Source organism: Etheostoma cragini, chromosome 21 (genome assembly GCF_013103735.1).
Source record: "Etheostoma cragini isolate CJK2018 chromosome 21, CSU_Ecrag_1.0, whole genome shotgun sequence".
NCBI lineage: Eukaryota > Metazoa > Chordata > Actinopteri > Perciformes > Percidae > Etheostoma > Etheostoma cragini.
Genome location: NC_048427.1, coordinates 1030795 through 1044790, shown reverse-complemented (window position 1 = coordinate 1044790; position 13996 = coordinate 1030795). Strand labels below are relative to the sequence as shown.

General features: G+C 43.1%; 2 protein-coding genes across 2 annotated transcripts in view; both read right to left on the bottom strand.

Moving 5' to 3' along the window:
• The window catches only part of trim16 (tripartite motif containing 16), a 12201-nt gene extending 10958 nt beyond the window's left edge, over positions 1–1243 (bottom strand). The window contains exon 1 of the mRNA XM_034860510.1: positions 273–1243. Coding sequence (XP_034716401.1) covers positions 273–1019 — 747 coding nt within the window. The 5' untranslated portion in view covers positions 1020–1243. The remainder of the gene's footprint in view (positions 1–272) is intronic.
• A 2932-nt stretch (positions 1244–4175) lies between these two features.
• Positions 4176–13996, bottom strand: part of fads6 (fatty acid desaturase 6) — a 13909-nt gene continuing 4088 nt past the window's right edge. Inside the window, exons 2-6 of the mRNA XM_034860513.1 lie at positions 12545–12711; positions 10590–10770; positions 9092–9279; positions 5028–5207; positions 4176–4340 (exon numbers count right to left, since the gene is read on the bottom strand). Coding sequence (XP_034716404.1) covers positions 4191–4340; positions 5028–5207; positions 9092–9279; positions 10590–10770; positions 12545–12711 — 866 coding nt within the window. The 3' untranslated portion in view covers positions 4176–4190. The remainder of the gene's footprint in view (positions 4341–5027; positions 5208–9091; positions 9280–10589; positions 10771–12544; positions 12712–13996) is intronic.

The following is a 13996-nucleotide window of genomic DNA, read 5'->3' as shown; positions in this document are numbered from 1 at the left end:
CCCCCCCCCCCCCCCCCCCCAGAGCTGCAAAGATGATTACTCAGTTAGTTTAGTCAACTATTAACTCAGCTTAACTATTTGGATAATCGACTAAGCGCTTTGAGTTGTTATTTTATGAATGAATTCTCAGATTCTAGCCTCTTAAACATGAATATCTTCTAGTTTCTTATTTCCTCTGCTGAATATCTTTAAATTGTGGCTGAAACAAGACATCTATAACATGCACTTTTCGACTGAAAGCAAAACAGAACAGAGCATGTGAGAGCACTCGCCTCTATCCGACTGCGAGCCTCCACCACGGGGACGGTGCTGTGGCCCTTGTGTTCCTCCGTCACGCAGTCCTGACACAGGCAGACGCCGTCGGCGCAGCAGAAGAGCTCCAGGGGCCACTTGTGGCTCTCGCAGGTCCGTCTCTCGATGTCCCTGAGTGGCTCCACCAGACGGTGGTTCTGGAACTTGGGCTTCTCCAGGTGAGGCCGCAGGTGGGCCTCGCAGTACGACACCAGGCAGGTGAGGCAGGACTTAAGGGCCCTGCAGGGGCTCTCGATGCACGAGTCGCACAACACGTCGTCGGGGCCCAAAGGTTCCTCCTCCGCCGCATCTTCTTCTTTCACCTCCTCTTTTGCCCCATTCGCCACCTCTCCTTCTGTCGGTGGTTGCCCCTCTTGCTTTCCCTCCTCGGGCTTTTCAGGGTCCTCAGACTCCTCCAGGTCTTGGATTTCTGTCTCTTCTGTCGCTTCAATAACGTCCTGCTCTTCTTTGCTCTCGGTCACGGGGCCTTTAGTCTCTATCCCGTTCTGTTTGAGACAGTCAGCAGGTTCAGGCTTGTCCTTCTCGGGGCTCTGCGGACACTCGGGACATCCTTTGTGTTTGTCCCCGAGGCAGGGGCCACAGACAGAGTGACTACAGGCGGCCGGCATGTCTCCGCTTAAAACACCTGAGCAGACAGCACACAGCTGCTGCTGCTGCTGCTGCTGGCTGGAGATAGGAGCTGCTTCTTCAGCGGCTGTGTTTGCCATGTCTTCAGTCACTTCCACTCTCTTATGCTCTCTGAAAAAGAACTGGCTCGGCCACTTTTTACTCAGCCGATTGTGGAACACATCGAAGAGCCTGGAAAGCCACACCTAGAGAGGATGTGAACACTAGTCAGGGCCCATAGTTTCAGTCAAAACGCCCTCCGGCCCTCCAGCACTCACATGCAGTCGGGCAAATACAAATGATTCACCCTGACACACAAATACTGCCCTCCCCCTTTTTCTGAAGGAGAAAAGAAACTACAGGGTGGAGCCGGCCCTGCAGAAGAGGAACAGAGAGGTGTAGAGTTGCAACTCAAAAGTTTCATTGTTAGCAATCCTATGCCCCTGACAGACATCATGTTACAGCATTATTGTTGTGATTAATGTCACATGTCACGTGACATTCTGCCAAACCTCTGAAGAAAAGTCGCTCTCATCTGATTTGTTTGTGTCCTATGTGACACTGTTCTCCAATCTGTGCAACAACAAACCCTTGAGCCAGTCCTCCTGCCCACCCTGACTCGTTCCTATCTCACTACACTCTACTGAATGAGTGTAGTGATAGCTAGGGAACAGAACTAGCGTGGCACCTAAAGCCTGGGTGCAGCTGCCGCCGTGGTCCTGCTCAGTACACTGCTATGCCATGAATTACTACTATTTATTATGACTTTAATTGCCACTGTTAATCCCCCCCCCCCCCAACCAGCACCGTCAGACGACCATCCACCATGAGCCCGGGTCTGTCCCAGGTTTCTCCCTTACTACTGTCGCACTAAATGCTCGATCTTTGTAAAATCCCAGTGTGGTCTAGACTAGTCTGTGTGTAAAGTGTCTTGAGATAACTCTTGTTATGATTTGATACTATGAAGACAATTGAATTGAGTTGTAGGTCTCATTAGACCTTCACAACATTGTGAACTGAAGCCTGCTTCGTGTTGCTTAGTTCTCCGAGATCTCGCCACCGCTTTCAGAATCAACTCACAGGGGTCACCACAGGCCGGTAGACCACAGGACTCGGACCACAGAACAAAACGGAGGTAAACAGGGCTGCAGCCTTCAGGTCTGCTCTGCCTCTCTGACATCATGTGAGATCCAAAGCTCAAGTGCAAACGCAAATATTGAGTCAGCAAGATCCCAAAGCAAAACCAGAGCAGACATCGCCCCCTAGTGGCCGAAGCCTGGGGCTAGCACCAGGGTTGCCCTTGCCGTTATGAGGTTTAAGTGCAATGACTGGAACTAAAAGGCTTTTCACACATCTAATGATCGCAGATGGACTATTTTTCTTTAGCAAGTTTTGTCTTAAAGCTACTTGAGTGTAAGTTATTTATTATCTGCACGAGCTTTTCCAATGTTGTAGACACATGTTGAGATAACGGTCTAAAACTAGCACAAAGGGGCACAAACCGACTACAAAGACATGCCAAATGATCAGATGACAGAGACCCAAAGTAACCACGAAGGAACCGAAAAATTACAACTACACAGAAACACAATCCCACAAAGAGACACAAAATGTGTAATTTCTTTAAATTGAAAAACATTTTATTAAGTAAGGACACCTAAACCCCTCGCCACAAAGCTGGAGCTGCTATTGAACAAGATACGTAGAAAGTAGTAACTCAACTAATTTGAAAAAAAAAATGTAATTAAACTTCGCCCTTAGATCTTAAGCCCCTGACACACCAACCAGGCGGCAGAAAAGACAGTTGGACAGATCAGTCCCCCACTCCAAATATTGTGGATTAAAAAGCACAATATTTTCCTCTGAGATGTATAGTAGAAGTATAGAGTTGCATAAAATGGAATTTAAAGTACAAGTACCACAAATATGTAGCCTACTTAAGTACAGTGTTAAGTAAATGTGCTTAACTCAGCAGATGAGTTCATGAGACAGACCTCAGGTCAGTTCCACCTCTGATTAATCCCCCACTGGGACTTTAATTACAGCAAAGTGAACAACTGTAATGTCCGCAACTCTGCTTTATGCTCCCATCATTTGATGCAAGAGGCTACGTTGCCTTTTTATATTAAATTATTAGTATTTTAAAGTATTTTTCATTCGTCCTGCACCTGCCAGAAGGTGGGATGAACACATTTATCTCTTATACATGTTGTGACTTTTAATGTAGAAACCCATGAAATCAACTCAGCTTTTGGTGGAGTGTTTGTCTTTGTGCTTTTTATTAAATTACCTTTAAAAGTGCAGAACATTAATAAGTTCATCTGATGTCTAAAAAAGCATTAATAAGGTTCAGTTATTGTTACATATTATACTACATTATCTTAAAGGTGATATAAGCCTAAAGAGCTCAACAGAGTGTTTCCGGACGTGAAACTCACGTTGATTTATTCCCATAAATATCAGCCGTGATGTCTAAACCATCCGAGGAAGACGGGCCACGAGCGACGAGACTGTGAAACAAATGTTTCTGCTCCTCCACTCTGAGAAGAACAGAAACCGGACTGGCAGCTCATCACCCCGACTTTACCCCGCAGTTACTGTATATAACGGCAATTTAGTGTGCAGCTCCAGTTAAAATACAGAACATTTTCTTTTAGGCTTATCTACAATTGTCTCATACAAGTTGGCGCCAAACATCTAAAAAGTGATTAATCTCGGAAAAAGCACCAACCTTAGACTTCTATAATCTCCCAATACCAACATCTGTGGCTGACTAAAGTTTAAAAAAAAAAAACACCTGTTAATCATTTTCTATGAAATAATTTTTTGTTAAAATATGCAAACATATAGCTGTTAATACACTTAGAGTTCTTAGAGTTTATTTGCGATTTTATGGAGAAAAACTACACTACCCACAAGCGTAACAGCGACGTCTCTTGATTGGTAGAGACTGCTGTTACAATGGAAATGTTTACCACTGGAGTTTAAGATAACTTGAGTTTAGTTTTACGATGAACTTTTTTTTTAAACTGACAAACATCATATGTGTAATTCATGGCTTAATTCAAACGAGATCAAAACATATGTAGTCTCCCCCCCCCGTTCGTTACCCTACATATCATTATTGAAATAAGGTCCCGTGGTGGTCCACCAGGAGGGTCAGGACTTCGCCTCTCTACTGAGACTGTGGTTGTAACATGTCCCTGAATCACTGGAGCTTCTCAAGCAGAATCAGCGCTCATTAGTTTATTTCTTCCTCACTGCTTCCTTCATCACTGCACCCCGACCAGCTCGGTGATCGGGGGGGCCAGCACCATCAGCTCCTGGTATTTGTGGAAGAAAAACCGCAGCCGGTTCAGGTAGCCGTCCTCCTGGTACGGAAGCTGCTTTTCAGCCAGGTACTTGGACACAACAGGCTTCACCTGGAAGAGAGACACACAGAGTGATGAATGCCGTGGACAGCGAAGTCCTGTTTGTTCCCACCTCTGGACTCTTTAACCCAGACTAAACAAGTCCTTCTGGGTTGTGCCGTAACCCTCATGTCGTCCTCGGGTCAAAGAGACCCGTTTTCCTACATCAATGTTCTTTTTAATTCCCCAAAATAACATGATTGATTCCAACCAACGCTCTTTGCCAAGTACACATCTCTACTTTCATTCATTTTGGGGCGTCTTATTCAATTTTATAGCATTTGAAAAATAAATTGAAGTGTTTTTGAAATAGTATTGAGTAAAAGTTGACATATTCCAGTCTGTGATTATCATCAACATCCATTCCTTTAATTTTAGTCTCAATAATTCCTAATTTCTGTTTTTCTAACTCAAACATTAGGTATAATTTCCTATAAATGAGGTTTATTGACCATAAATTCCAAAAATAACTGTAAAACTACAGTTAGTACGGTAGTGTTACGTAGTGTTAAAAACATCATTGAAAAAAAGTGTCAAAAGTGTTGGAAAAGGAACAAAAACGTATCCAACAACGTATATTTTGAACACAACACAAGAGCTAAAGCAGAAATCTCCCTTTGTGCTGCAAAACAACCCGAAGAATCTGCCATTAAAGACCTGGACCCCTTGATATGTGTTGATTCAGGGTTCAAACGTTACCTTTAGACACATGTTGTCAGACAGAAAGGGGAAGAGATGGTGCTCCACGTGGCAGTTGATGAGCGAGTGTCCAAAGATCCAGTCCAGAAGGGGGTTACGAGGCAGGTTCAGGACTCCGTGGGTCATCTGGTAGATCCTCTTTGGTCGGTTGTTGGGAGAGAACATGTGGAGGCCGATGTGCTGCCAATCAAACACAGTGTTATTATGGTTATCTGTGTAAAAGCAGGTGCTCTAAGCATCAAAAACTGCCATAAAATACTAATATTTTATTAATACTTTTACTTGATTGTGTGTTTAAGTTTCTGCATGTATTGAAAAAAGCCCCAAAAATGTGAAAAGGCGACAAAACATTTCAGAAAAAGCTATGAAAAAGGAACAAAAACTTTTGGAAAAAGGCCAGTTTTGACTATTAGGGGGGTTCGAAATATCATAGTATTACGAATAGTTAGCATAATATCTCCAAAAAAGAAATAACGGTCTTAAATCTCTAGTTGAAAAGACAAGGCCACAGATGAAACAGTGGTCTCTTATTAAATTGACACACAGTAAACCTATTAGATCAACAAAAACCAACCAGTACAATTTTGGTGGCATAGTGCTTATGCCACATATCTCCAGAAAATCTCTCCATCCATTTTATCAGATCATCCATCATCATAACCTCATATCCTCATGACAGCAATGCTTCAAGGTCCAAACACGCCTGTCTTTTAAAGGGAATGGGAGATGAGACTCTGATTGCTTGATTGCATGTTACGCCCAAAACACACCTCTGATTAATTAAGACACTAAGAACAACTCTTTAGAACCACGCACCTAGTGCACAGACCCTTATTACCACCGTTAAACTGGCAGAATTCAGGATTTCACACACGCCCTTAACTATAGGGCCGTCAGTCTATACATGAGACATCAGAGGAACGCTTATCCTCGGGTAGAAGTACAGGAACACTGAGTTTAAAAGTACAGGAACACTGAGTTTAAAAGTACAGGAGAGTTTAAAGGTACAGGAATACTGAGTTTAAAAGTACAGGAGAGTTTAAAAGTACAGGAACACTGAGTTTAAAAGTACAGGAACACAGAGTTTAAAAGTACAAGAGAGTTTAAAAGTAAAGGAACACTGAGTTTAAAAGTACAGGAACATTGAGTTTAGTGGGAAAAAGAACATTGGCCAAAAACAGCACCAGGATCCATGGGGGGACAGGTTTTCAGCATGAACCCCCACAGAGAACAAACCTTTTCCTTTGACTTCACATCAAGAACCTGTGTTTTCTAATCCGCCTTCAACAACCCTTTGATCTGAACAATGCACAACGAGCTGCAGCGCTGGGAAAATCCTGCACGAGTTGTTCCTCTCTGTCCCCCTTCATCAGCTGATCCAGACCGCCGCTGCTGCCAGGTTTAACGAAGACAGAGGAGGCCGAGAGCGTGACTCCAGATCTCAGATCATCACATCGGCTACCAGTTCCTCACACAATCAACTTCCAAATGATAGTCCTCGTCCATGAATCACTGAACTGCTCAGGTCCGAGATCCAGAGAAGAAACCTTGCATCCCTCTCAGGACGGCCGGTTCTGGATCACCTGCTGTCCCCCGAGTCCAAACCAAAGCCAAGCTGCTTCTATGCAGCCTAAATATATAGAACGGATCCCCAAAGAGCTTAGACTTGAGACAATGCTGATTTCTTTTAAATACAACCTATCTTTATACCATGGCTTTTCATTTTATTTTTTATAATAATAATAATAATAATAATAATAATAATAACTTTGACTTATATAGCGCCTTTCACAAACCCAAGGATGCTTAACAAACAGGGGGGGGGGGGGGATAAGAGGTGAAGGTGTGAGGCCAGGAGAGATTAAATTCCATACGCCTCAGTGAAGAGGTACGTTTTAAGCTGGTTTTAAAGGTTATAATAGAGGAGGCAGAGCGAATGGCAAGAGGAAGCTTGTTCCAGAGCGATGGCGCACTGACACAGAAGGCTCTGTCACCACATGTCTGGAGCCTGGATTTAGGGACAGCAAGCAGGTCCTTGTCAGAGGACCTGCAGGGACCATGACTGAGTGTATGGGTGGAGCAGATCTAACAGTATCTGTTAGGTACTGAGGTGCAAGTCCATGGAGAGATGTGTATGTCAGTTGGAGAATTTTATATTTGATCCGGGACTTAATTGGCAGCCAGTGGAGCTTCTTCAGGATGGGAGTGATGTTAAGTCCAAGTTTTGTGTGGGTGAGTATCCTACCCTATACTTTTCTATGTTTTTATTCTGTGTGCATTTGATTTCTTTGTTTAATTTTTGATTTCCTCTTTGTAATCTGTAAAGCATACTGGGTTGCCCTTGGTAATGAAACGTGCTTTATAAACACATGTGCATGACCTTTAGTTCACCGACTGGTCTTATCTCTGAGAACAAAATGTTGCATTATCATTTGGTGCCGGCAGTCTTTACCAAACATATCCAACACAAAATGCCTGTCCCGCCCTGCTCTGCCTCCTCTGCCCCTGCCTGGCTCACCGCGGTGTTTTTTTTACCGTGAAATTAGTCTATGAAAAGGGAGTTTTTATCATTAGTGTTGGCTGAAACAAATACTGAAGTGAAATGAGTAACTTGGTGAATTTTGGGATGTTTTTGGTAACAATTTGTGAGACTAGGGTTGTGGTTCTGAACAGGACACGACTATATGTCTGAGAATTTCTCCAACGCGGGTAGATTTTACGGTAAAATCTACAAGAAACAGTGGGAGCTGTTCAGGATTTTGCAAAGTTGATACTAGTATAATGCAGTGTAAAGAGAAGTACTTCCACTCTTGGTTACAAGGGTAACCAGAGTACAAAGTCCCATGATCCTGCAGGGCCCGTGGTGCATGGATGAGAGGGTAAAGACATGTGGTTCTGCATGTAGAGAGAGATGGTAAAGACATGTGGTTCTGCATGTAGAGAGAGATGGTAAAGACATGTGGTTCTGCATGTAGAGAGAGATGGTAAAGACATGTGGTTCTGCATGTAGAGAGAGATGGTAAAGACATGTGGTTCTGCATGTAGAGAGAGATGGTAAAGACATGTGGTTCTGCATGTAGAGAGAGATGGTAAAGACATGTGGTTCTGCATGTAGAGAGAGATGGTAAAGACATGTGGTTCTGCATGTAGAGAGAGATGGTAAAGACATGTGGTTCTGCATGTAGAGAGAGATGGTAAAGACATGTGGTCTTGCATGTATAGAGCCACCTGATTGGTCAGATTGGACGATATTGTGTGTGGGATAGAGATTTACACACTGTCCCACACTAGCAGCCTAGAATCTGCTATTTTATCTGCTTTTATATGTTTAACTGTTTTAAACTGCTCGTTAATGTTTAATTTTGTGGTACTGCACTGTAACTTTGAAGCACTTTGAATTTCTGAAGTTTCTGAAATGTGCTACACAAATAAAGCTGCCTTGCCTTGTCTGTATCCATGACGACCATCCACTCCCGGGGTTGCTCCGGTGCCGCCGGATATTTCACCAGATGTCACGGTTTTACGCCCGGATGTCCGTTACCTTCTACTTTCTTTGTGTTGGCGTTCTAACCTCTGGTGGGTTTCTGAGGACTATGGTTACCTGGTCCTCAGATCTCTGCAGGGTAAATCCAGACAGCTAGCTAGACTATCTGTCCAATCTGAGGACTATGGTTACCTGGTCCTCAGGTCTCTAAAGGGTAAATCCAGACAGCTAGCTAGACTATCTGTCCAATTGGAGTTTGCTGTTGCACGACAAAAACTACTTTTGAACGTACACGTGGTCCACCAAAACCAGTTCCTTCCTGAGACTACTTTGCAAAAGACTGGGACTAGAAACGCCAGTAAACCAGAGCACGTTTTGTCTCCCATCCCTGAATGCTGTGTGAACTCGCCAGACCCTCCTACGCAGCGCTGTGGAGGATGGTCTGGCCAATCAGAGTAGGGCGTGTCACGCCATCCTAGGAAACGCCAATGAGTCTGCTAGCATGTCTGCAGACTCTCGCTCCGGCGTGAGAACGTGTCGCTGCTGACGCCGGCGGCAGGTATACGGGAGCATATCTCACCTGGAATATGTTGACGTGGATGTAGGGCACGGAGAACATCGCTCGGCACACGAGCATACAGAGCAGAGCGCTGAGGGGCGACAGGAACCCCGAGACGTGGATCAGCAGCCAGTACTGGGAATACAGACCCAGTGTTACCATGACGACGGTCCTGACCACGAGAGCGAGAGAGCGTCCTTTCAGGTGAGCTGCAAAAAACAAACAAACAGAGAAGCACACATGGAGGAGATTAAACTCACACCTCTACAGCTGCAAAGGTTAATGGATAAGTTGTCAACTTATTAAGTAGTCGCCAACTCTTTTGATAATTGATTAATTGGTTTGAGTCATAGTCACTGATTCCCTTTATTTCACAATTTTAGGACATTTCATAGACCAAACTAATCCAAAACTAATTATTAAAGTAATCCTTGGTTGCATCCCTAAAGCTGAAGCTGCTCTATGTTTAACACACAGACTAGAGAGAGATATTGATCCCTCTCTCAGAAATAAAGCTAATATAGTCCCAAATTGTTGAGCTATTGCTTTGAAATCTGCTCTCTCTCTCTCTCTCTCTCTCTCTCTCTCTCCCTCTCTCTCTCTGTGTCTCTCTCTCTTTCCAGTCCTCCGTCAGCTTCTGCCCATCATGTCTCCATCTCCGGCCGTCTCGACTCCTCCTTCCTCTCCACCTAGTCTTTGCTCTTTTTTTATTGTGCTGTGTCTATTCATTTATACCCAGATGAAAATAATCGTTACTTGCTGTAATTTTGGGTTCAGCGTGGGGGGGGGGGGGGGGGGGGGGGGGGGGTGTAATCTCCAACTATCTAGGGATGTCTGCATATATTTAGTGAAAAAGGGACAAAAGACTCAAAAACAAAATTGTAGAAAAAAAACTCATAAAAAGTGCCAAAAACCTTGCCAAAAACCTTGGGGGAAAAATCACAAAAAGAGAGAAAAACATTGAAAAAAATGGCCAAAAACTTTGGAAAAAGTCACAAAAACTTAGGAAACAAATCCCCTAAAACAAGGCAACAGAAATAAAAATTTAATTTAAAAAAAACTCCAGAAAAGCAAATAAACGTTGGAAAAATGGTCCAAAAAAAACCTTGAAAAAAGCAACAATGACGTTGTCTAAGTTGATAACAACAGGCACAAACTAACTCAATGTTCTCAGAAAATCCATTGTGAAACATTTTGAGTGAATACCATTTGAAGAACTGCACATTTGTTTTAACTTCCCACTACATTTTTGTGCATGCGTGTCACTAAAGTCACTACATGGCTCTGTAATTTCACTTGAGACTATTTACCCCATTATTGATGATTTTAAAGGTAAAGTCTCACTTTTACAAAATATGTGGTGAAAGCCCCAATTGTCAACCATACAACGTCGTTGAAATATCAACATGGAATCGTTGGGTCACTAATATCGTGACATGTGGTTTTCGCCAGCCCGTGATCCCATTGAAAGCCTCTGTCTCTCTGTGATTGGCCCGTTCGGCGCCCCTTACTCTCTTACCGAGTGCAACGAGCGGCGTGATGACGGGCACGGCCAGGGGCGCTATGAACAGGTAGACGCAGCGAGGCAGGAAGGGCACCTTCCACACGCTGGAGTCGCCCAGGCCAACGACATTAGTGTGAGCGTGATGCATCTTAATGTGGCCGTGAACGCCGACTTGCGCTGAGAATGAACCACAGATCTGATTGGACGAAGACAGGGACAGAAGACAAGGACAGATGGGACATGTTGATGAACATCAAACAACAACAAAACTGACACTGATGCAACACAGAAACCACCAGGAACATGTATGTTTATATTGATGGACTTTTCCTAACATCAGACTGTTTTTTTATAATACTGAACCAGGTCCACATGGACGGATTTGGGCGAAGTGGGCACACGGTCAGGATAATCCGTCCCCGGCTGTCCCCCTATTACGAAATTCTTAGTCATGATTTTGTCGACTAATTAAGTAGTTTAAATGACAGATCTTAGGAATCAATTTTTAATCATGCAAAGGCACCACTTTAATAAATCTTTCTTTACTTGAGATGTACTCATGCATCGTTTCTTGGAAGTTTGGGCTGGAAGGGGGTAAATGCTAGATCAGATCTGCCAAGCGTGTCGACGTAGTCAGGATTAGGCATGAGGAGTGGGGATTGGATAGGGTTAGGGTTAGAATAACAGTATGAGCCAATCAGAGGCTGAATAAGGCAAAAATAAGACGGGACACAACGCACGTCCTGTGGCGTTGACACATCTAGTGGATCCGATCTATCTATCTATCTATCTATCTATCTATCTATCTATCTATCTATCTATCTATCTATCTATCTATCTATCTATCCATCTATCTATCTATCCATCTATCTATCTATCCATCTATCTATCTATCTACAGTCTCTATCTATCTATCTATCTATCTATCTCTCTATCCATCTATCTATCTATCTATCTATCTATCTATCTATCTATCTATCTATCTATCTATCTATCTATCTATCTATCTATCTATCCATCTATCTATCTATCCATCTATCTATCTATATATAGTCTCTATCTATCTATCTATCTATCTATCTATCTATCTATCTATCTATCTATCTATCTATCTATCTATAGTCTCTATCTATCTATCTATCACAGGTTCAACTTTCTACATTATTTAATTACATATTAAATTTAATTTTAACGTCACTTACTCACTCACACTACAATATTTATTTGTACTATGGCAACCACACTTTACAATACCTTTTATTTAATGCAGCTTTACATTAATTCAACACCTTTTGCACATTGTTTGTTGTTTCCATGTTGTTTGTGTGTTTACTTGTTTATTTTGTTGCTTTTTATCGTAGTAATCTGGAGTTTACTATGGTAAAAAGCAAAATAATAAGAGAATTTCCTCCCTGTGGGATGCATAACGTATAATCTAACCGAAACACTTCACTCAGCACCGAGCTAATTACATGTCATTAAACACAGCTTTAACAACCTGGCTGTCAAACCTTAGTAGCTTTAAATCCTATTAATTAACATATATATCTTCTTCTGTTTGATTTGTGCAAAAAAACCAAAGCCTAGAACACGAGGAGCCAAGCAGTGGTTTTACGAGGGGTTATGTTGCTATCATGGACTTCCTGCCGTCCCGGTGTCTCTGCCAGACAACCGGCTGAGCCATAAAACCCCCGTAGCACGGCCGTCTTTGGTGTGTTTGGACAGATTAAACACACGAGATAGAGCGTGTTATCCAGATTATTGAGCTTTAAAAGGTCCTGGTTGGAGGATTTTGTTCCTCTTTGCATTCACAGAGCAACACCGGCTGCTTATTTGATTTTTTTCCCTTGTCTACCCCCTTTAAAAGGATTAAAAAAGGAGGTTCAAGCTCAAATAAAACAGGGAAAAGTATGTTTTAAGAAGGATTTTAAAAGGAGACAACTGTCTCAGCTTCGCCTCGAACATCTCACCTCGATGAAGAAGACGGCCCAGAACTTGCCCCAGGTCTGCGACTCGCTCAGCGACCCGTGGCTGGCCAGGTGCGCCCCTTTAAAGGTGATGACGGCGTGAGCCACGCCCATCAGCAGCATCCCCGCTGAAAAGCTCAGGACCGGAGAAGAGCCCAGCAGCAGGAAGGCTGCAAGACACAAACCAGCAGGGACTTCAATCTGCATGCATTCATTAGTCCGTCTGGATCAGGAGAGTCCAGCTCAACTTCCTTTAGGGCCACACAGAAACATGGGAAGCACATCAAGGGCCAGACATGTAGAGAGTACTGCTTTTATTTAATCGAAAAAGTCAAATCCCTTCGACTGTATCATTGCATGTCTCATATAGTCCACTCACTTACACAAAGCGCCAAAAAGCACCGTAAAAAGCGTCAAAAAGTGACATAAAAAGTGCTATAAAAAAGGTAAAAACCTTGTAAAAAGTGTCGTAAAAAGCGCCAAAAAGTGCAGTAAAAGCGCAGTGTACTGCTTTTATTTAATCGAAAAAGTCAAATACCAACGACTGTATCATTGCATGTCTCATGTAGTCCACTAACTCACACAAAGCGCCAAAAAGCTCCGTAAAAACACTTCATAAAAAGCACCGAAAAGTGCCATTAAAAGCTCAGTAAAAGCGGTGTAAAAAGCACCATAAAGTGCCATAAAAAGTGTCAAAAAGTGCAGTAAAGGTGTAGAGTATATGGATTTTATTTAATCAAAAAAGTCAAATACCTTTGACTGTATCATTGGATGTCTCTTATAGTCCACTAACTTACACAAAGCGCCAAAAAGCGTCACAAAAAAAAAGGTGTAAAAAAACACCCAAAAGTGCCGTAAAAAGTGTCAAAAAGTGCCATAAAGCGCTGAAAACGTGTCGTAAAAAGCGCAAAAAAACTAGGTAAAGAGTGAGAGAAAAAAAATAAAGTTTTAAAAAGTTTAGAGTGAATCTAACTAAACGAGGGGCCTGGTTTACGCCGCGGCCATTGGGTTTGACGCCTGTAGTACGTTTCCAGGGTTACGCCTGGACATTGAATGTGTTGCCGTTCGCTTCGGGAAACACCGACAACCTCCGAGCTACCATGCTAACGCTAAACGCTAACGCTGAACGCTAACGCTAATCGCTGAAAGGTTTTAAAGAAAATTTGGATCATGTGATCGTGTTTTAAGAAATACAAACAACCCAGGTTGGTTTTTTTTGTCCCAGAATGCATCTGTGGTGAAGCCAGACCTTAATCCACAGCGCCGTGGAGACAGAGCCGGCCCTGCGAGACTAATAATTAATTAATTAGGAGGATTTTGCCAAAGTGGGGGGTCAACAGACCACACGGTGGGGTATCTGTCGCGGTGTGGCTTTCAACCGTGACACAGCGGAAGATCAGGTGGAAGAAGGAAACTTCATCCTCCGGGTGAAACCATTTCATCCCACGGGAGGGG